This window comes from Necator americanus, chromosome IV, assembly GCF_031761385.1.
Source record: "Necator americanus strain Aroian chromosome IV, whole genome shotgun sequence".
In the NCBI taxonomy this organism is placed as follows: Eukaryota; Metazoa; Nematoda; class Chromadorea; order Rhabditida; family Ancylostomatidae; genus Necator; species Necator americanus.
Window position 1 is genome coordinate 18,724,861 of NC_087374.1, and position 23,679 is coordinate 18,748,539.

The window sequence follows — 23,679 nt, forward strand, 5'->3', positions numbered from 1 at the left end:
TAGGCAGTTCAGGCGAGACGTAAGGTTTCGCAGGAATTGAAAAGGCGGCGAATGGATTGACTCCGTGCAATTTATTGCTGAAGATCGAAAAGGTTGGGCAGAGCTATGTTCAAGCACGGCAAACTTCGTCGAAGGTGCGGGTAATCGCATCAGGATAATCCCATCAACCTGCCGATTAGGTCTAATCAAGTAATTCACAACATACGAGGTTTCGAATTTCACGCTGGGTAGTTCGCACGAGGCCTTTCATCGAGATGCGTTGTGGTGCGCGCGAAATTTCGTCATTTGAATGTTTCCATCCATACTGCTTTTCTTTCTTTGATGCATAAGACCCTTCAGAAACTGAAAGGCGGGAGTGTAATGTTCTTATGTAGTGTTTTTTTTTTTTCAAAGATACCTTTGTTTTGGAAGATACTGCTTACTTGGGACTTCGGATTTTTTTGGTATCTCATTTTTTATTCGCAGCAGTACATAATTAGCATTTGTTTCTATATAATTAATTCACTTAGTTTGTACTGCTTACACACCTGTAGATTTGCAATTCCACCTAGAATAGGAGAAAGAAAGCGACCAAATAGATAAGACTGATTTGTGTTAATCTTGTTTTTGTGTACAGCTTGTACTTTTAGTGATTATTTCTGGTACACAATAAGTGTATTTAATAAACAAATAAGTCCGTTGAGAACTGATCTTGAAGAATGAAGATTTAACATTGTGCTCAGGGGGAAATCCCTAAGTTAGATGATTATTCCATTCTACTGTTTTCCGTAAGCGATTTTGTGTCGTTCCCCTTTCTCCCACGTTTCGAATCTCGGTTTGTTCGAATATCTTTGATCACCTTAACGAGTGCTGACGGCACCTGCTATAAAACCCTTGAATTCCTAAATCTTTGCTTCCTCTGTTTCCAGGAAATTCGTCTAATTCTCGTTTATGTCGTTCCCAAGTAGAATCGCTTGTATAAATCCAAGTTGTTTCCAGAGTCAATGGTACAACTGCGATCGAAAAAGAGAACTTCTACACTGGACATACCGGCAAGATTCGGTTCTGACAGGAACAAGGATCAGCTGCAGCCTACCTTCGCTGAGAAAGAGTGCGTCCGTATTGTTTTTGTCCCATTTAAACTTTCACGAGGAAAATTTTTCCAGAATGTTCTCTTACGCGTCATTACCTGTAACTATAGTTAAGCTTCATAAAACTTCTTCGTTTCTTCTTTGACTATTCTTGGCCCTGTTTTCAAGCTATCTAATCTACATGTTTTAGATACTGAGAAGTATAACAAACAATTTAATCTTCGCAGCTTTCTTTGTTATTCAATTGAATGAAAATAACACTTTAAACGCAAGTGCAGTAATGCGAATGATCGCATTGTTTTTTTTTTTCTAGTCAACCTACTGATCTAGTAGTGGAGTTACATTTATTTGTATCAAGAGAAAGGAAGTAGTTATCAATCATGGAAGAGTGGTAATGTGTAATATTTGAAACACTGCTATAGCAAACAAATCATCACTGCACCATGACCCTTGGTCCCTACATCATCCTACAGTTGAGTTAAAAGCACAGTTTTGATAGGTGTTGGTTATTTCCGGTGTGATTATAACCACCGGTCCAATTGTCTCGCTGTTCACAACCGTCATATGGATAAAAAATCACCATCGGGAACTGTAGCGAGTAGAATTGCTACTTTGCTGATGTAGTCGCACAAGAACGATGTGAAGGTGCAGTTGCTCGGTGCAGTTGCTTAAGTCGCGATCATTAGCGGTTGGGATTGAGATGTGACCATCTCGAACAGCAGCGATGTGTGATGCTAGGTAAGGGTCCCCCTCGATCCTATCCGCTACCTTCTTACGCACCGCTTCAAACGGAGCCGCTTGTACAACTATGTCGACGTTCCGATCATTTTGATCCGACTGTCATATCTATGATGTATAACTTAGAGAACAACGAAACGTTTCCTGCAACAGATCAAGAAATTACATTCCATCCCTGGAATTACTTTTCCTTTTATGTCTATGAATTCAATTTTTCATTTCAACTGTGTAGGAGCCATGTACTTATGTTACGCTGTAAGGACCAGACAAATTCCGGATCGAAGAGCGTCTATGATTTGCCTTCGTGCTCTTCGGATGATAGCAATTATGTTTGCGTAGAACGGTAACATTTGTAGAAATGAAACCCCTTTGTTATGTTTAAAACATCCACAAAATTCAGATCTGATTTGGAAGAGAAACACAGTCAGTGCCGAAAGGCGGTGCTGAATCTCAAGAATGTCAAAGATACTCCGGACAAATCACCGAAGAGGTCGAATTTTACCCTCTCTTTTTTTTCCTAGACATGTGAGATACAAATGTATCTTGATGAGTTGATCCGTTATTTATTCATTTCTTGTTTATTATCTTATTCATCTGAGTATTGGAACAAATTCAGCCCTCACCTGAAACGCTCTCGACGAGAATCTGGTGGTCCTCTCATGTTAAGTGAAGCTCTTCAGTTAGCGTTCCCCTCAGAAGAAGCGAAGTCAGCTGAGGATCAACGAAATATCGCAGACGATGACGCTTCTTTGGAAAAGTATTCTCCTTCTCCTATCTGTCTCGTATGACGGAGTTGCTTTTATTCCGATTTTTGATCCAGTAGATGATTTCAATCATTAAGTTGTGGCTGTAATTTTTGTCCAGCTTTAGATCACTGAAGAGTGATACAACTATGAACAACGGTGGCCAGGTGAAGTATATACGAACTGATACGCAACTAAAAGACACTGCTTCTGCTCTAACTACTCTGAACACTGTATCAAAGAGGTCTTCAAACTACAGTTACATTTAACCTTCTTGACTATCGCTTTTGCTGTTTTTTTTTTCTCTGGAAATGTTGGCTTTTAAATTTTTTTCAAAAGTATAGCTCACGATCACTCTCAAACGTTCCCGGAAACGAAACTTTGGACACAACAGTACCGCTGACCTCACCAAGGTGCTCTCTTTCTTTGTTTCTGTTTACAATCCATAGAGGAGCTTGTGCATTTGTAAACTTTTCGTATTAGGCTTACTTTATCCTTCTTCTGTTTCAGGTCTTCCATGGAAAACCATAATGCTAAGAACAACTCGAAAGAAGAACCAATCTCTGAAAAACAACTTTGCAACAGAACTAACAAGCTGGCAGTCTCTCGCTCAAGTTCTACTCCGAAAAGGTATAATCCTTTTATTTAAACGACGGCATCTGTGTTTGGCCAGGTGCGTCCCTCTCGGGAAAGAATTGCGTGAGTTGCAGTTACCACATCACGTGTACCCAATCCCACATAAGCACTTCGCTCTTATTCCTTCTTATTAATTGTTGTTCTCAATTGTAATTCTCTGTAAACACAAGGCTCTTTTATATCATTCGGTTCCCTTTGAATGGGGTTTTTAGACCGCTCACACCCAAAACTGCCAGAGAAAATGCCACTCCAAAACGGCAAAGAAGTTTGAGAGATCTTTCTTTTTTACCAGCTGTACTGGCCGCATCACCAGTTTCCGCTTCGTCAGGACTAATGCCAGAAGTAAAGTGTGTAGTTATTTCCTCTATTTTTACTGTTTTTTTTTTTTTGTTTCAGCCGTTTCAGAGTTCTTAGTTGGTCATCTTATTTCAGGTTGCGAAATGTTCGATTCTGCAACGATAGTGCTAATGAGGTCCATATTATACCTGCTGTAAATACAACACTTCCTTTCGCTGAGCAAATGGCGAAAGAGCAGGAAGCGGAGACACAGGAACAGCGGAGTCATGATTTTAGGAAGGCGTGAGTTGGTTTAAAAATATTTTTTCAACCTTTTTGCTACCTTCTAGATAGTTTGCTAGTTTCAGAGTACTAGGCGAAGATTTGGAAGACGAAAATATTATACCAAAATGCAGAAAGATTGTGATTGGTCAGCGATACATAGCCATAGATCGATTCGTGTAAGTTTCTGTTTTGTCTCTGGTCTGTTGTTCTCAGGAGAGAGTAAAGTTTAGACGCAAAGATGGGTGCAGGTATCATTTCCTCACGCATGCTCACGTAGATCACATTGTGAACTTAAATGTAAGTCCTCTTTCTATAAAAACTGAACAAATTGTTCAAATTTCTATGTGTTCGAAACTGTTCTTCCAATATTTAGAAGTCATGGAAATCACCTATTTATTGCTCTGAAATGACTGCTAAGATTCTGCCAATTGTTCTTGGGTTTGTTTGTTTTTCTTTTTCTTTTTTGTTCTTTGTATTTCTACAGATATTTCATTTTCTTTTATTTTAACTTCGAGAAGACTTTTTTGTAGAACCAAAGCTCCATCCTCGAAAGTTTTGCGACCTTTGAAAGTAGGGGAATCTCATGTAATCGAGCCAAATCTTCTCGTAAGTTGAACATACCTCAAGTAGATTTTCTGATGTTCAGTTATATAAGTAATAATAGAAATCTTTTGACACATTTTCAAACATCAGCTTATCTAGGTCACTGTGCTGGATTCTCATCACTGCGTAGGATCAGTTATGTTCCTCTTTGAAGGTATGTTCTTATTCGTTCGCTCTTAAGCAGGAGTAAATGACAAAAATTCGTGCAGTTTTGCTTCTATGTTGTGAGGATAAATTGTCATCTATAGGAAAGAGCGGTAACAACAACAGTGCGAGAAATTAGAGGGATTTTCTTGTGTCTCTAATTTTTCTTTGTTATTGAAAAGATTTCTCCTGTTCGATATCTGTCTGTATCGATTGTCTTATCATCGAAAAGAATTTATTTTTAGGCGCTTCTATCCCTGGTGGAAGCGTTTTGTGCACTGGAGACTTTCGAGCGGACAGTGGGATGTTGGCTCGTTTCGACGACGATCCTTCTTTCAAGAAATTGACTGAGGTGGTCTGATTTCTGTTCTCGAGTTCTGATTGCAAGAGTAGCATTTTCAGACATCTATCTCAAAAATTTACCTCGATAACACTTATCTCGAGTACAGCAAACCAACATTTCCTGAAAGGACAGAATCTGAAAAGATGTAAGATTTTTTCGTTCGCTTATTCTCCATAGTCAGTTTTTTTCCATAATCCTCGAGTGCTCATAATGGAACTAATACTCCAATATTCTAAGATGTCTTCATTTTCTCAGGCTTATAAGTGAGATGGAGAAGCTTCATGACTGCTCAATTCTAATACCAGTATTCAAGTTAGGAAGAGAGGACATTCTGGAGAAACTCAGTCATCATTTTTCAGTATGTTATTTTATTAGAATACAATCTAGCATCTATATTCTCTGAAAACCTCAGGAGCCGATAACAACAAGCAGTGAAAGATTGGCAATTAGGAAAGTTTACGGGTTGAAGCAGGGTGAGTTTACTGACGGTGCAGATACCAGTGCAAGGATCCGTACATCGCCTAGACAGGCAAAGTGGGTGGAACCTTTAAAAGATATACAGTTATGAAAAAGTGCCAAGTTAAACATTCTTCTTTATACTTTCAGAAGTGTCTTTGCCGCACTTAAGAAAATGACTCCTCCAGCTGTTGTAGTTGATATATCACTTCGTGGAGAGTACACGGAGTAGGTTTTTTTTTCAAATTTCAACAAATTAATTGACGTGGCAGCCAAGGCTAGCAGAAACTCTTCTGAAACAAGATGGTTTCTTTAGGTCTTATTCTCATTCTTGTTCTCTAAACCCTTTGGAATGTCTGCACTCAACTGAGTCTGTTCGCCATAGTAATAATGCATTGTAACACACCATTAGACAAGAAGATATCAAAATTTCCTGTGTACATCTAACTTTTTAGGAGGGAACTAGATGAAGCTTGTTTTGTTTCTTTTTTCTTGGTTGGGTATGCTTTATTCTTCAGGATCTTGAAGGAAAATCTCATCACAGTTCCATACTCGGATCATTCTTCTTGCGAAGAGATCCGCGCTTTTCTATCAAGGTATTCATCTATAAACTCATTATTTCTACATACATGATTATTTGTTTTAGATTACGATTTGGAGAAATTATACCTACCTGTGCGCATATGGATGCAGGCGTCGCAGAGGAGTTGATGAAATTATCGAGAGAACCGTATGTTTTTTTTTTTTTTTTTTGGTGTGGCTCCACGCTTCTGGATTCTATAGATCGTTATTCTTATTCTGATTTTATCACCAGGCGAAGATGATACCCTCATCTTTCTGCATCTTCGCATTTTGAGATGTGGCATCCTTGGTCATAGCTCTGCCCAACCTTTTCGATCTTCAATAAACTTGTGCATGATCAAATCATTCGTCGCAGTTGCTCCATATCCTGCGAAATTTGACGTTTGCCCCGTACTTGCCTATCAACGCCCAGTGTGCTGTGATCACCACTCAGTGTAGATATTTCCCGCTTTCAACTACGTCGTTTTTTTTTTAACTGGATTTTAGCGTCTCCTTAGAACACGTTGGACAAGGAGATCTAGTGCCATCGAAAAAGCGAGTTCGGTTTTCTGTAGGCGCGTTGCACAGCATGGCAAAGTGTTGATGTTTTCCACTTGCTATATTCCGCTAGTGCATCGCATCCATCTCCACCAAAAACTCTTCATTGTAGAACATCAAATGAAGAGCCTAACATCTTTTTCTCTTGATTGATCTGTCGAGGTTTGACATCACCGTAGAGAGTGCATCATATCAAGCAAATATACATCGTACATTTATTAGGGAAGGGGCGTTATTGATACGCCGGCTTCATTGCAAAGTTGACAACACGTTCATTAGTCAGTGACGGACAGTTTCGTTTGAAGGAGAACAATTATCAATTGCCTCCTTGAGTCAGTTTGCCTTCAAACTGAAGTCTCTCCATTTTGAACGTATGATCTTCCTTTCTCAGAATCACCTTTCCAATCACCAATCATCTCCTTTCCCAGAAAATGATTCCACCATTTTTGCGCAAATTACATTATGCCCACCAGGCTTTCCAGTCTTTATCGTTCGGATGCAGCCCAGAGTCTCCGACTCGGTCCATGGTTCCCCGTTTGTTAGTTCAACAAAATATATGATTGCTTAGATGTTTTCGAGCGCTTAATATCTGTCATCCAAGTTAATGGAGTCGATGATTCCTTTTGGACGGAAAACCGGAGATGATGCTCATTTGTTCGCATAAATCGACAAGGTGTCATCTGCAGGGTTATAAAATCTTTCAAGCACATTTCTCTTTTTTTTCCTCATTTATCAATTCATTAGATTCCGACAATGATGGCTAAGCTGGGTAACTATCATCAACGCATTGTTTTCAGAACATGGAGCTTGGAAGCTGTTCTGAAATCAATGCGTAGTCTGAAACAGTCTCTACAGGCCAGTTAGAACATACGATTCAGAGTTTGCATCCTCTATGATCCCGCAGACGCGTAAAGGAAAATCTAGGCGACGGGACAAATTTTGTCATCGGTTGTAGTCGTTCCCCATTGACCCTAGCTATCCCGCTCCTCTCTTCTCATCAGCAGGTCATGTAGTCTTCGACACTGATGACAGGGCATTCTCAGGTGCCTATTTCTTGTAGTAGATCAAGAGGAGATCAGGGAGTACAGAATCTGAATAGGAACGCTTGTTGGTCTACTTGACAATTCGAGAATTTTTTAAGCGAAATTTCGAGCCACTCCTCATATTTCATGTGATTGCTCCACGATTACAAATTTGAGATCACCTTACATGATAATATTGCCCCCAAGATTTCCATCAGGAAATTTCCGTGACTTTCGAAGGCAGTTTAGTAGCTGATACCAATCGCTCAGGCAAGGAAAGATTGGGGAAATGCTCAGAAATTAACAAGAGCCTCTTTATCCGTTGCCTTCCTAGCGCGTACTTTCAGCCTTATATACTATCTGATCGAATTTAACATAAATAAAGCCACAGCGAGCAAGCGGCCTTCAAATTCATATAAGTGGAGTAGTGCGTAGTTATAGGAGCAGAATCTCTAGTTCCTTCCAAAGTTATTTTGTGCGATTTCAAGGAACGCACAGGTTCAGGATCCATTCTCCAGTGCCGTGTTCAATTGGTGGTGATATTCAGAAGGATGTGGACGCGAGACCAACTGAACTGGGCGAAGCGGAAACGGTCACTGCGACTCCTCCAGGAGTAACGTTCGCCTATGCCTCACTCCAGCCAGTGGATATGAATGTGTTCCAAATACATGGACTAGATCTGTTGGAGTTTTGTTCATGTACAGATCCTCGGAAGTTTGTCACGGATCCCCCACCTTCAGGACCCATACAGGTGAAAATCCGCAACGTTTTTCCGCATCTTATATGACTAGATTTGTCTATGTAGAAATCCTCCACAATCATTGATCATCTATTCAGAAATAATAATACCCCTGCAACTTAAAGTTCTACTTCCATAGTATTTTTCGAGGATAATTCTTCTATTTGTTTATTGTATTGGTTTATTGCTCTTGGTTGCTTCTTCTATGCATTGTATATATTTCAGTGTGATAATACACAAATATTTCTTCTGTGTTTACCAGGTTACACTTCACGCGGTTGTGTTTGACAGTGTTAGGCATAGAGAGCTACAGAGTGGAGACCATGTTACGGAATCAGCTGTCTTGACTTATCGAAAGTTCAGGTTATCTATCGAAAGTTATTGGCAGTTGGGAATATAGCATTCTGCAGGTTAGGTGGTTATTCTTCCACTGCACATAAACCATTCCATGACGCAACATTTGCTCCCTCCAAATTGACGTAACAACAATTTGCTATTTATTTGAACAGTGAACATCTCAAGAAAATTACATCAATGCAAAAAATTGGCTCATGCCTCTGTATGTTTAAAGTTTCACCGCCTCTTTGTTCATCATTTCTCTCATTCCTGAATCGAGTTCGACCGATTTAACAGTCTTTCTCACTGCATTCGGTTCCCTGCTGCCGGCAGTGTCACTTTCTTGTTGTTGTGCCGGCGACAATGCCCTTACTTTTAGAATTGATTCTATAATGAACTTCCTAGTTTTTGTAGTTCTTATATAGTAGGAAAAAAAGGAAAATTTGCTTACTTTTCTTCTTTTCGCTGGGAGTTTTGCCTTTTGCTTTGTCACGTTTTTTCACAAGCTTAACATTACCATTGTTAGGCGAGAAGATAGTTGGGGGTATTCTACACTGTTTTAATCAAACTGTACTTTTGGAGCACAAAAATCAACAAGTCTTTAAAGGCAGCGTATCAAGATTTCGGCCTTGTCCGGGACCCACAGCGAGAACGAGTAGTAGATTGCGGAATCCAGCGTGGTTACGCTCATCTTTCTCTAATAGTCGTTTGAAAAAAAAAACGCCGTAGAAACCGTACTAGTTCCTACGAGGTACATTAGAGCTCCCTTATATTCCCATGTGCCTGTCCCCTTAGAAAACTATTCATTTGTCCCGCTTGAATATTCAGGGTAGGAAGACATCACTGATCTTTGGCCGCTCGCGGTTGGATGCGGCGCGTGCACATGGGTGGCGCGTTGCAACTGAAATTAGGGAAAGATGAGCGGAACCGCGTTCAGTTCAGCAGTCAACTAGCCGAACTCGCTTTCGCTGTGGATTTCGCCGTAGTCAAAGTCATGATACGCTGCCCTTAACTTTCAAATGCGCATTGCGGAGAAACCGTCTCCCATGTCATTTTTGATAATTGCTCTTAGTTGGAAGTACTACATGATTTGATCCACCTATTCATTTCAAGCAATCCTGTTTGGAGGGTTTTGTGAAGTTAAATGATTGTTCCAGCCATACGTTCCTTCCTTTCTCTTAGTAGCTTTAGTCTGCATGTGATAGATGTTCGTAGTTAGGTTCTAGAACTCCAGCTATTCGCTTCCTATGATGAACTATCGATTGATGAAATATTGTCTTTTCAAATGGGAAGCCATTTGTCAATTAAGAACTATTCTCGTGCTCTAGGAACGATCTTTTGCGCTGTAAGTACGGTTCCAGTACAGTTCGATCAGAGCAGTTTTAAGTGCCCCGTCCCCTCCCCTCTAACTTTTCGCCCTATGTTGTTAATGTCTACTTCAATGAATCTCATCAAAACACCTCACCATTGATACATTCTCAACAGTTCCTGCGTACTGCTTATCATCCTGAAGGTGAACGCGTATAGTAGATTCCATATCGCTTCTCTTATCAGCACCACCTCCGTCACGATCCTCACCAGCAGCTCTGTCTTCAAGATTGCGTAGCTCCTCTAGAAGAACGCAAGTTCGACAAAGTGGGCGCAATACTGAAACAGTTCATCGAGCGGGTTTTTCGAGGCTCACCTTCAGAATCGGAAACTTCATCTGGTATGAGGCCATACGAAGGTAACATGTTTTTCACTCGACTTGGTTCACATCTTAGGGGAATTCGTGGGGGCCAAATTATGTCAATGAGAGTATATAAGCGTTTTATAATTAAGCACATTGTTCTCCTGTAATGTTTAGAGTCCTGCATGGAACATAAATCTGATGACGAATGTAAGTAACGATGAAAAAGAGACGAGGAGCGTATTGTCGCCATAGGCCAAGAAACTACTCTTTTGATAATATGGCCGCGACGATTATAGTTTTCCTTATTAATCCAATTATCCTTCCGCTCATAACCGGTACATGAATAAAAAATCGCTATCGCGAACAATAGCGAGTCCAACGACAACTTTGTTGATATAGTCGAACTAAATCGAAAATGAAACTCGGTGCAGTTGCGTATGTGGCTGCGCTCGAAACGGCGCAATGGAGCGAGGGAATGGGATTGAAGTGAGATCACTCACTCATCGCTGCCATCCGAGTGAGGCTAGCAGTGGTTCCATCTCATTCTCACCCGCTATCTCCACCGCGCTGCTTCGAGCGCAGCTGCCTACTCAGATGTATCGGGCTTCAGATCGGCTGCTTCGGCTACAACTTTACTACAGTTCTCTTTCCAGGAGAGAAATACTCAAAATAGGCGAAGAAGGCATGATCCAATTAGTCAAGGTACCATGCTTAGTTCTATCGATGCAGTAGCGGTACAGAAGAATTTCCCGATCCTGACGTTGACAGTTTGATACTCCTATAGAGCAAACCTCTATAGGAGGATCAAACTTTTTAGGAAGCTGTGGGACAAAACAAGCGAGACCCTCAATAGAAGTTTCGTTTCCGGACGAGCTCCTATCATCAACCTTTCGCTCGACAGACGAACAACTTGCAATTGCACAGAAAACTACTGTCAGGAAACCACTTACTTAGCTCTGTTGCATACTGCCACAAGCAGTTTCGTTTCGATCACTCTTCCCCTCATGCTGTGATAACAGTGTTCGGCGCGGAAAGTGAATCGTCGTTCGCGTCGACGCACGAGAAAAGGAGCAGTGTCTCCGTTAGGCTGCCCGCAGAGGGTTAGCAGCAGCTATCGATACTGTCAATGAGGATGACTGGAGTAGTAATTGACGAAGTGAGGGACGAAGAGAAACAGAAGAGTTATTATCGCTGTTCTATCCCACCTCCGCCAGAGCAAATCGAAAGAAGAGGAGGGAATAGGATCTAATTCATACTAGATGCAGAGTAGGTATGCTAGGAGTGAAATAGTGGCCACCTCATTAAATAAAGTTTTATTGTGAATATGTCAGAATTTTCAGTATACGCTTGATTCCATTTCGCTGTTCTGGGTTCATATCCCGTCCTGCTCCTCTTCTTTCATTTTGCGCAGGCAGAGCTGAGATGGAAAAGCGGTGATGCAATCATAATAGTCATAATAGTCGTAAGCTGTGATTAGTGTTGTGATGAGTTTTTGGTGCACCGGCGGTCAAATCGTCGTGAGGAATATGATCCTTCGTGTTGACACGTGCAAGCCGAGAATGCTGCGGTTGACAAGATTTCAAGATAGCAACGATGATATTTGCTTATCTGATGCGCATGACCAAAAATCCTCAGGAATTTCCCACTATCAAACAATTAGTGTAGTGTATTGCCCTATGCGGTTACCTTTTACCCACTGTACTTGCTTAGCTTCTCGGTTCAATTTCTCATAACTTTCTTTTCAAAGTCAATTGCCTTGTACAATCTCATCCAAATTATCCAAATTAACTGCAAGTATTCTGAATTTAAACACCAAGTTCCACTGTTGGCTAAACCCAATTCCTCACAGCTCGCTCACCTAATGTAACGCGCACTCTATATCGTTCCACTTTTGAAGTCACAATCGTAGAACTTACGGGGAAGGCAATATTCTGTCATTTTTACAAAACTCAATCACTGGACTTCACACGCAGTGATGTGATTTGGCCGTAAACTTATTTCTCGAACTATAGTCGGACAAACGAAACTAGACGTAGCTGCGCTCGAAGCGGCGTGGAGGAGCGTACTGTTTGGGATCGAGTGGGGACTCTCGTTAGCACCACTCATTGCTCAGTTTGAGTGAAAGTAGCGATGGTCCCACCTAGATTCCAACCGCTAACTGCACAGCGCCATTTCAAGCGCACTAGCATACTCAGTTATACCGAGCTTCACGTCGTTCTGACCAACTAGACACCATTTTCTATAGTTATGTTATAATTGGAGCAGAGTTGTTGTTCATAAGAGTGCACCAGTAAAAACAGTGTGAAGAGAAGCGTTGTTCTCGCATCTCAAATCTCTTCATTCATCTTCTCGAAAAAGAAGTCGCAGGTTCTGATCGAGAAGAAGGATGAAGTCCACAACTACTAATATGAGTATTATCATTGTAACGACGATAATCACTTAGCGTGACTTCACTGCTACTCAAATTGTAAACGGGCGTGGCGTTCTATTTCTATTCTAGTATTGGGTCGTTGCTCCTCTCTCGCTGGTTAATAGAGTTCCGGACAACAAATCTTTCGCATTTTGTCTTTTCTGTACACTTCAACTGAAGTTTTTGTCTCTCAATCAACGTGCACGGACTTATCGCAATCTTTAACTTTAATCACCAATAAACTAATAAATATGTATCTCCAATAGTGTGTATGTGGGTTGCCAATCATGCCTATGCGCCAATTCCGCGAACTATCAATTTTTAGCTAAGAACGTAGTGTTCAGCTTGTAGTACTCTCTTAATTTATAGTACCGTTACTAGTTCCGACTGTATTTATTGTTTCGAACATGGAGGAATACTATCATGGTATCCTCTCAGAATTACTCCAAACGAGATGCATAGTCAAACCCTATACCGTCCAAGTACTTCTTCATGAAAAAAGAAGAAAGTGAAGTTCATTCAGAGGGTTCATGAAGTTAGAACACATGAACCAGTTTCAAAACTACATAGCACTGTTTGTATGTCACCATTTCTATAGTGGGGTGAAAAGACCTGAAGCTCGTTGCGTAACCAGTTCCCCTCAAACCGGCGCGGCGGTCCTAACCATTGAGATCGAGGTGCTGACTTCCATAGCTTCAGTCGATCTGCCACAATGAGTAGTGTTAGCAGTGGTCTCTTCTTGGTCCTAGTCGCTCCACTGCGCGTTTAGACTCGACTTACTTAGATACTTAGATGGCCCGTCTTTACTGGACGTGCGGGCCCCAGCATCTCTTCCATTCGTTTTGTTCCGCGGCCATTGTCATCCAATATGTTCTCAAGTTTCGTGAGTGACGTTGACGAAGTCCTTGAGCCGTATTCAGCTGAGCTCTCACCAGGTCCATCCGTGTAGCGAACACATCACCCCATCTCCTCGGCGGTCTCCCTCGCGGGAATTTTGCATCTCTTCGGATCCTCTCTAGCGTTTAGTTCTTCTATCGTCGAGTCTTTTCATAATGTGACCGGCTCATCTATGCTTAGCTGGGATCTGGGCACAGAGATCTTGGTCCGTCACTTGGTACCTAGCTTCACGGGTGCAATGCTGCCCACGCTGCTCTTATCCTTCTATTCAGTTCCTCCTTCAAGTCGTTTTCCATATTCATAGAACGTCCGAGATATACGTATGATGAAGTTTAAACGATTTAGGAGCCTTCAAGTTGTATTCCTCCGTCCTCGCAGTAGGCGTTTTTTATTAACCTTTCTTTTATCTGTTTATTCGCAGTCCTATTCTCTTCCCTGCTCCGTTCAACTCCTCGAGATGTCCCCGCAAGACGAAATTTTGAGAAGAATCTTCTATCAACACGTACATTCCTCTCTTCCCAAGAAAGTTATTGCATTATCCATTGCAATGCGGCCGTGAACAGCTTCGGCGATATAGTATCGCCTCGTCATATCCCCTTTCTAATGGGTATGGTGAGAGGGCAGTGGAAGGGTCTTTTCCATTTTCCATCAGACCTGACTACATCCCAAGTAGCTGATGAGCTAGTTGTGTACGCTACACGAAGTGGAGCAGGTGACGGCGGACAATTTTCTTGTGCTACATTACATCAGTCACACTCCAATATCTTTGCAGCTAAATGTCCGCATTACTTAAATCCACAGCGATCTGACACAAAATCAACGACTACGGTATCCACCCACCAACTCTACTCAAAAACATCCCATTGCCAATCGAAGTGATCAAAATGAACTTTACACTAGTTGCGAGGTTATCACATTTAAGCAATTTATCAGCCGACCTTTACCCTACACACAAGCACTGGATTAAGATTGCAGCTTTTTATAACTCGAACATTGAAGGTAGCTCCTCACGACACGAGGATACATGTTGATTGGATAAGTTACTAGTTCACCATTCAATTCACTGATACGATATCGAAAACTCGGAATCTATCAAAACTATTAGGCGGGAAAGAGTTCCACTGCCTAAGTAACCCCTCAGTAAAACAATGACCTGGTAAGTCAATTGGCCTCAGTACTCTTGATTTTTCGATCACATCAATGTTGCTTGAATGGGTGGGTACAGCACAATATCAAGGGATTCCGCAGCATTGGCAAGGTCGTTGGTTCGAAACCAACGTAGATCACTCCGACTTGCTTGATACGTTTACGGAGCTCGGAAGAATTTAAGAATGCTGGCAGAACCCAGAAGAGTTGGCAAATGCCGAGCACTTCATGCTTTACCCTTGAGAAGAAACAGTATGCAACCTTCTGGATGTTAGCGATGAAGAAGCGGGTCTCACATGTGTACACTTTGTGTTGGTAAGCCAGCGAATTAAAAACTCTCAGGTACAATATCCAATAAATTCTCTTGAAATTCCTAGCCATCCTATCTCCTCCGCTAATATGTGTGTGCCTACTTGTGTGTATATACCCCACAGCTCACTGAAATTTATCACCGTTATTCATTTTTCTCCGCACATTCCTGTCTCGGTGGCTTCCAATCCATCAAAACTATCTACTTATCAAAACTGTCCTGTTCGTGCTGCAACGTCAAAGACTGTCAACTTTGCAATGTTTTGTTAACAAAAATGGCGCAGCCATTTTTTATTTAATCTTCTTTACACCATACAAATCATACGAAACAGAATTAAACATATGGATTACTGTCACAACAAAATACGAAATACACAATACATAGCTCGTTGTACCATCAATGGACATCGCGCCCTATACCATCGACAATGACACTATTTTGGATGGATCAAGAACTTTGCACTTATCTCCACCCATCACTGCCGATCGTATACAGCTAGCGACTTACAGCGTAGTGACAAGTGATATATAAAGGCAGAGCCGATAAGAGAGAATTTACCCATTTCAGCAAGGGCATATCAACACGGTAATAGCTATTATGTCCAGATCAACATATTGAACGCGTAGTCGAGACAATAGAAAGACATCTAGCTACAAAAATCATCACAGTAGGGCGACTCCCCTGTGTGACCAGCAATCACGAGACACCAACGCGCCGCATCGTCACCCCAAACGCTCCCCACCTCGGGATCAGTGGAGACAGAAAAATGTAAAGAGGTATTTTTTGGTTGCAACTTTTTTTTTTGGCAAATTACGGAGCGTTCAAGACGCAAATGCACACCGACGCGCCGGCTAATACACGAATATGGTTAAGGTACCTGATGCATGAATCACTGACGATTGCAACCGAAATGAGTTAAATGAAACGTAAATACAACACAAGTCAATAAAAACGTAATGAAAGAAAAGGGAACCAAAGTACAACGTAACAGGCTTGAAACATCTGAATCAGTGAGAGGGATATATGCTCAATCAAAACATGTTACTCTCCTCCCACAGTCCCTAATGTCCTGAACCCATGAGAAAAACACCTTCCTGGTTAGAGCAATGGGCCTCCTATTGTAGACTACAACATATCGGTCATACATTAAAAACGCACACGGAACTTAGAATAGATGATTAGAACCATTAACAACGTAATCACGAAAAAAAAACACCATCTTACATGTAGACAGCGTACGTCTTTAAACGCTGGTGCACTGAATGAGAGAAAAAAATACAAATATTGAGCGTCATTTCAAGTACACGATGATTCCATTATGACTATAGGATCGACACTTGGATTTGATGATGATGACGATAATGAAATAAGAAAAAAATTGGCAACGCTACGCGACGTATACACGCTAAATAAAGGCAAACGTGTGCCATACATGAATATAAAGCTTCCTTCAATCGTTACAGCAGCATTAATGAAAGAACAAACACGAAAACAGTTGGAAAAGCAAATTCCCTTTGATTGCGTGCGGTAAAAAAAAATTAGGTTGGCCCCTTGGATCCATCATTATTTCAGCATCACGAACATGGTATTACGTTCCTTAATAGTTTTTTAGTCCAACTCACAAACGCAGTAGCTCAAGTTGCAGAGTGATGCAAAAATAAGCATAAAAAATCTACAAAACCAGTTTGGAATGTAGAATTGACTATTTTAATTCTGACAGCGCGAAAACCAACAAAAAGTACTTCTGATTAATAACTGGAGACCATTTGTAAGATAAAACTTTTCTCGATCTAATTTACAAAGAAGTACAAAAAAATTAGATTTAAAAAAACTTATATCTAGCTGCATAACGTTTGAACTAGCCTTTATAATAACTTCTGGAGAACCATGATGAGATACGACTAAAGCACAACGGTACACCGATTAGACGGTAAAAATATGAGCAAGTGTACATAAGTGATATCAGGGAAAAACTGTGCCCGTAGGGCATGGCAAAGGGCCGCGACTAGAGGCGCCAATATGGGAAAATAATGAGACGAGGTGGGGCGTTAGTGTTGTGACATAGCCTAACTCGTGACACAATCACACGAGTAGCTACGCTTCTTAGCTATTAATATTATATAGTAAAGCTATTAGAAAACGCCAAAACAAACGGCTTTCTTACTGCAAACAAAGTGAAAGAAGTTAGCTGGTTACTGTGAGTATATAAGCGCAGTCGCGAGCGCCCTGCAGACTAAGTTATAAGCTCGCGCACTACCCGCCAAACAGAACGGCACAAAGGCATAAGGGGAGAGGAGAGGGAAAAGCATGCTTCTGCTGCAGCTGCTACTCATAATTACATACGACTAAACATAAGACGACAAAACACGCATAACGTTCAATTATAAGTGGACATTAAGTAGCAGAAAAGGTCGTACGTAGGAAGCATACATAGTATTACGAAAAGGCATATTTGGCTGCAAACTAGAAGAGGTACGCTTTCTAAAAACTACTGCATACAAGCTAATTAATGCGCATCGAACCGAGACGAGCCGCAAATAATTCGGTCGTACCGAATAGATCGTAGGCGCGCATTGTAGGTGGAGCATCGGCAGCTTCTCCACTGTTATTAACTGCTCCGTTTCCATTCACAGGTGGTGAGACACGATCGTGCAAGGATGGACTGATGCTATCCAGACTGGGCGGACTGGCCGAGCCGCCGCTTGCACGCGATAAACCACCACGTCCGCCGCATGTACAGCCACAGGTGCATGTTCCAGAATCGGAGCGTGGTGCATCAGTCTGGACTGCTGCGTTCACCATCACCTGAAATCGATATCATGTGGAAATCATGGCCAACTATACGTGGAAAGTAGAATAAAAACTTATTAAAAACCATCTAAGGGTTCAAATACGTCCCGACAACAGCTTTTAGGTACTTACAATCCGATAAACATTACAATACAAAATTCCAGAATTTCTTATTCCTAAAAACGTGGACAGGTCTTCCGGAAGCACTGTAACCCTGGAAGAAATACGATATTGCGAATACTTATACAACTTTTCTATATTACTTTCTCGACTCAATACAACCCTTGCTCCTTGAAGGCAGCATACCACGAATCCGAGAAGGGGCGGATTTCAGGTGGAGTATCTGCATACGGGGTCGTAGATTATGGAGGATTACGGGGGTAGTTCCGTTCATCTCTCCCTGCATTACTGCAAACAGCCGCCTCCAGAATGCTGTTTTGTACGACGCCATCTATTACAACGCTCCACCCCTTGCTCTGCCTCCGCCCTGCGATTCGTCGAAAATCAATGCGGACTGCTCCGATAGGCAGAAAGGGACGCTACACGTGCAGGGGTGGTGCGCTGCAATAGAAGGCATCGTACAAAACAGCATTCAGGGGCCGGCTGCTTGCAGTGATTCAGGGAGAGATGAGCGGTCTCCATAATAATCTACGACCTCGTATACGGATACACCACCTGAAATCCGTACCACCTTCAATTCGTGGTATGCCTTTAAATAAGTCAGTGCCACTTCTGGTTCATAGCTTTTTGACCAAACTGCAATGTCAAACTTCATGTTTTCCTCCCTCACATTTCTCACTGTTGTCCACCTATCTTAAATTACTTAGTTAAGCATTCTATATATAATCTTATATACTTTATTCCTCAATCCTCTATTTATTTACTCAAAGGATTTTTTAATTTCCCTTATCCGTATACCTTCTGTTTTTCGAGGCGCTTCTGAAAATGAAAAGAAAGGAAATGTGAGGACAAAAAAAAAAGAGCAGGCTTCAGCAAGTGCAAAGACCATTTGCTTTTATTTCAGGACATGACAGAAATTGAGGTTCCAACCCACCTTGTTCTGCCCGATGGTTCCACCATTACCTGGTGCAGAACCAATGACACCTGTAACTCCACCAGCGGCTGGTGGAGCTGGAGCCAAAGCGCCGCTGCGATCACCAATTGAAGAGGCACGAGCAGGCCAAGCGGGTGAGAACATTGGATCAACGGGGCTCCACTGCTGCTCTGCTGGACTGTGCATAGATCCAATTGTCTGTTAAGGTACAAAATAGTAAAACGATGTGATATCCATCAAACTCAAAGGAAGGAAATAAAAACCTGTGGCATACTGTTTCTGCTATCCCATAGGGAAACTGGGCGACTGCCGGCCTGCACAAGCGACCCGCTAACTGCTGCGGTGCGGTTGTTAGAGAGGGCCTGCACAAGAGGCTGGTGCGCAGACATTGAACGGGCAATTGGACGAGGTCCGTATCCGCGAGCAGATGACGGACGCAGCACATCGAGATCAGGAAAGTGCTAAATACACACCAAATAAGCCGAATTTTCACTTTTACAAGACATCTAACTGACCTGCTTTATGAAACCGGGATAATCATAGTGAGGCAAGTTGCGGCGCACTGACACATAGGTACGATTTGGGAACAGGGCAAATATCCACGGATGACCAACGACCAGGTTGAGGAACTCTTGACGACCTACAAGAAGAAAAGTTCTGAAAACAACCAAAAAAAACTTGCCAGTAAAAACTTCTCTCACTTTCACCAATCTGATCGCGTATTTCGGGTGCCATCTCGGGACCAATAAAATAATCGTAGAGGCTTTGAATGGCGGTAGCGCCACCACGACGTAGTAGATAGGACGCGAGGCGAAGCACGCAAAGATAAACTGCTGGGCTCTACAAAGCAGGTGAATATGCAATCATTCCTAATCATGTGAACAAAAGAAAAACAGGAGGACAAGTTCTGTGTCCTTTAGCTTTACAAAACCCCATCAAATGGCATCGTGAAGGGAGCTATGTATAATAGGAAACAAGACTTTAATGTGAGCATGAAGTGAGAAAAACTTTGAATTTAATATTTAACACCAAGTACTATGAAAGAAGCAAAATACATTTTACAGATTTAAACAAATCATAAATTCATAAGGCTGAAAAGAACAAAAAGCAGCGATAACGATATCTTCCCGCCAATTCTTCTCAATGTATCTGATAAAATCATTCCTCTATCTGCAGATCCTAGCAGATGTGCTCAACCAGCCAGAAACCAAGAAATTAAAAATTCAGTACTTTTCCAAACAGAAAAAATCTCTTTTGCACATGTGAACCTGAATTAAACATATTTTCACATAGATTCTATGGGACTATCCTAACAGTTCCAAGCTAGAAAAAACGTTCAAATCGAACACCGATCATCGGATCCTTGAAATAGAAATCTCTCTTCTCTAGAGTCCCACGAAAATGCTCTGCTTTCAAGCAAGAAATTTCATGCTTCGAAAGAGTCTTCTCGCCACAAGCAAATGATTCAACTTTGAATATGTACAGTGGCAACGTTCAGGATGAAATTCAATCTCGAGGTGGAATTAGCAGGTTGCTTTAGTGTCTACCACATTTTGCAATTACCTGTAGTGCGATATTATCTTCAGGCGTTAGACGAAAGAGATGTGTACGACGTTCTACAAATTGACGCCGTTTCAAAGACGATGTGCCCACGTAGCGGAACAACTCATCATCAGCACAGTTCGACATTTGCGAGTGCAAGCTGAAATCATGGCGAATTCGTAATTACGAATTCTTTTTTGCTTTGGTTCTCGTCAATGTTGGCCCTATTCATCGATAACAATGACAAAGATTAAGGAGCATGACAATAACATTCACCTGCTCAGTTGGATCTGTGTGAGTGCATGACGTTGAAAAATAGCTAGCAGTGCTGGTATTGCTCTGGCTTCGATCACTGGCGAATAGGCATCTTTAGAATTCGGTGGTGTTGGGCATGCCTTTTCTAGATCTACTTCTGGCGCATTCAGAAACACCTGTTCGGCTTCCTACAACGGAAAACCAAATTTTCTAGCCTGTGCATTGTTAAATCAAAAGACCCGCTAGAGGATTCTGACTTTTTTTTCCTGTCTTGAACTTGAAAAAGCGTGCAAATGAGAAGGTGACTTGTGATCGCTATCTGCTAGTTTACTGTATACCATTTAGGTAATCAGAGTTGCGGAATACCCAACGTCGTACTCTTCATTAAAATTGGGTGGTGTCATGGTGTGTTAAAAATCACATATTTAGAGCCTCCATTGGAATCACTTGTCTTTTTTTTTTCAAAACACCATATCCCGACATATACTGGCCTCCCTGTTCCCTTGAACTGCCCATTTCTGATAACTTCCTGCGGCAACCTAACTCGACAGACCATATGCAGTAAAGACAGCGTACGGTATTGAGGTATTGTGGAAACCTCATGGAAAATATAGACTTAGGGACGTAAATTACGAATAGGAGCGTGATCCCTCTCAGTTTCCACTAATTCTTTAAAAAAAAACGGCGTTGGTTCGTATGAGGAAGGTTAGAAAGTGTCACCCTACTGCACTCGCACCATCTACGTGCGAGCGTCCAAGATCAATGAAGGGACCAGAGGGTATACAAGAGACGCGTTCTGACGTATCTCGTAGGAACAAACGCCGTTCACCGCCGTTTCTTATGACGGATTTAAGGAAATTGGGCGGAGCCACGCGCCTACTCGTAATCTATATCCGAGCTCTCCATTTTCACGAGGTTTTCGCACTACTTCATTTCGTGATACTCTGCCTTTAAATCACACAAACTAGTCATATCCGAGGAAATTTCCAAGGTTGCTACGAGCTGGGCTATCCGTACTTTAAGGAGTCTTCAAGAAACCGTGAGGACAGGAAATAGCATGAAATGACATGTATCGGCCAACATACATATGTTTAGATCTGCAAATCTACGGTTTCATCGCCACTTCAGAACCGTCCACTCTTCCTTCGGGCCTTATACTAGGGTAACGTACCGGTCCATATAGCGGATGCACAAGTGTGGCTGTATATTCGTTTGTTTCGTTCAATGACGCTTGGAATGACAATGTGAAACCAACGCGAAGCACTGACGTAAGATCGGTGAGCATCTGGATACAGGCAAGAATTAGTCTGAAACCACCTAAGGAGCAAACCGACACCTACTTGATCACAGAAGTCCTTAATCTGAAATGAAATGACCATGTTATTTTTGCATGTAATCAAGCCAGCCTTTCCAGACAGCCATGTCAGCTGCCCATAACCTTGGATCGATTCAGCTTTCGGCGGATGCAATTCTAGTTGGTGGTGGTTTGTTATGTATGATGTATTTCCACCGAGTAGATTGCTCATCGCCGGTATAACACCTAAAACTTAATTTTACAACAACTCCTACAAAATGATGTTCTCTACTACTTCTATATTTTGGCTACCATCTGCCCCTGGTGCACTAATCTCGTGCATTCTGCCAAGAACCGAGCAAGGCATATTTCACTAGAAACTCTATATTCATTAGTGAACACATGATCATCTAATGATAAAATAAGATGTAGAACTGTTATTTAAATGATAGACCCTTCCTGACATTCAAGCAAGGCAAGTGTCCTACGGAAAAACGCTCTCGATCAACTGTTACTCTCAAACAATAACATTCTTAACCGCTGTCTTTAGGAATTCAAGCACATCACTTTACAGTATTCCGTTAGAATGAAGTCCTGGAAATATAGTACCTAAAAGCTCGAAGCCACTAAGTCTAAGATGCTATTCAATCTTGCATAAACTACAATTTGGTACCGAATCACTCTGCATGCGACGAACATTGAAGAAGAAAACTAATACACAACAAGGACGAGCTGTAATTCGCGGAATCAAATTCTCTTTGGAGACCGGAGATACTAAGACAAACCCTTAAGAAATCTTCACACTGCAAAACATGCAATGCTATCTGCGCCTTTGAACATGAGATGGCTAGTTTTCAATAATTAAAAAAGTTTCAACTTTGGGTTGTCTTTTAAATAAAAAAAAAGTACTGGAAGTGGTGTTCACGCATTCTCAATTTCCCCTCTTGTAAGATCCTAACTAGTACAAGCAAGGCAAAAATCCTACACGATTCCTTCTTTAAAATGTACTTCATTTCTCCTTAGATATGAAACGAAAAAACGGTTACTGTCTGCTCGGGACCTTTTTATATAATCCCGGAAGGGGTAGCTATCTGAATGGTTGAAAACTAGGTTTGACGCATTACTAACCGTCAAATTGCTGCTAGGATTATGCGTAACCCTGAACAAAGGAATTTATCGACAAACCCGTGGAACCTCCATATTGCTGAACAGCACCGGCTGACCAGATACTATGATGTTGATGCGGTTGTTGTGCGAACATTCCGCCTATTTCGTACGCCATTGTTGTATTTTGGCTGCAACTGTGTTCGTTCGATCTAGTCCGACGTCCTATTATTTAAGAGATGGATCTTCCAGTGTGTAAATGACAGCTGCGTCGTCGTGTACCTCACGTTCCCATAGAAACGACGCCTTGTCGCCTGAAACCATTTATTCCTTCATGGATCGAATCAATACCGAAAACCTATCAAATCGAGCGACTAATGCATCGACACATCATCGTACAGAACAAAACCACATAGATGAAATCATATTGGGGTAAACATCAGTTTTGAAACTGCAAAGAGAGTTCACTGCTTCTGAATGATATTGGTGCTAGAACTACGAATAGATTAACATTTCAGATTAGAAACTAAAAGAAACATCTCTTCGTACTTGAAACAACAAAGTAATGGCATTATTCTGATTAAATGGATCACAAATAATTACGTCATTCGTCATTGGAGAAACCACCTTAATGTAAGGACTCCATTCATATCAGTTTTTCTTCAAAGATATCTAATAAGGAATGTACGCAGAGT

The 23,679-nt window shown here is 41.6% G+C and overlaps 3 protein-coding genes across 6 annotated transcripts; 1 reads left to right on the forward strand and 2 right to left on the reverse strand.

The window, feature by feature from the left end:
• Positions 1-983: 983 nt before the first annotated feature.
• RB195_001832 (uncharacterized protein) lies at positions 984-8,222 on the forward strand (the record flags this gene model as incomplete). Of its 3 annotated transcripts, none has more annotated exons than XM_064198793.1 (22): positions 984-1,090; positions 2,041-2,151; positions 2,209-2,298; positions 2,425-2,565; positions 2,679-2,795; positions 2,896-2,964; positions 3,062-3,181; positions 3,400-3,534; positions 3,620-3,766; positions 3,832-3,924; positions 3,979-4,045; positions 4,122-4,186; positions 4,279-4,354; positions 4,451-4,505; positions 4,741-4,847; positions 4,898-4,983; positions 5,094-5,196; positions 5,251-5,372; positions 5,445-5,522; positions 5,813-5,890; positions 5,941-6,024; positions 7,940-8,222. In XM_064198793.1, the coding sequence occupies 22 exons, from the start codon at positions 984-986 to the stop codon at positions 8,220-8,222; spliced, it is 2,334 nt and encodes a 777-aa protein (XP_064054674.1). The 3 variants fall into 3 exon arrangements, with proteins under 3 accessions (XP_064054674.1, XP_064054675.1, XP_064054676.1); XM_064198795.1 differs by having other exon boundaries at positions 4,741-4,850; positions 7,983-8,052; XM_064198794.1 differs by having other exon boundaries at positions 7,983-8,052.
• A 517-nt stretch (positions 8,223-8,739) lies between these two features.
• Positions 8,740-10,336, reverse strand: RB195_001833 (uncharacterized protein; the record flags this gene model as incomplete). Of its 2 annotated transcripts, none has more annotated exons than XM_064198796.1 (4): positions 8,740-8,897; positions 8,962-9,016; positions 9,976-10,121; positions 10,195-10,336. In XM_064198796.1, 4 exons carry the CDS (start codon positions 10,334-10,336, stop codon positions 8,740-8,742), a joined length of 501 nt encoding a protein of 166 aa, XP_064054677.1. The 2 variants fall into 2 exon arrangements, with proteins under 2 accessions (XP_064054677.1, XP_064054678.1); XM_064198797.1 differs by having other exon boundaries at positions 10,195-10,243.
• A 7,111-nt stretch (positions 10,337-17,447) lies between these two features.
• Positions 17,448-23,162, reverse strand: RB195_001834 (uncharacterized protein; the record flags this gene model as incomplete). The annotated part of the gene is made up of 10 exons (XM_013442207.1): positions 17,448-17,750; positions 18,790-18,987; positions 19,053-19,250; positions 19,305-19,429; positions 19,491-19,629; positions 20,353-20,491; positions 20,608-20,774; positions 21,758-21,871; positions 21,927-22,126; positions 23,066-23,162. 10 exons carry the CDS (start codon positions 23,160-23,162, stop codon positions 17,448-17,450), a joined length of 1,680 nt encoding a protein of 559 aa, XP_013297661.1.
• Positions 23,163-23,679: the final 517 nt, after the last annotated feature.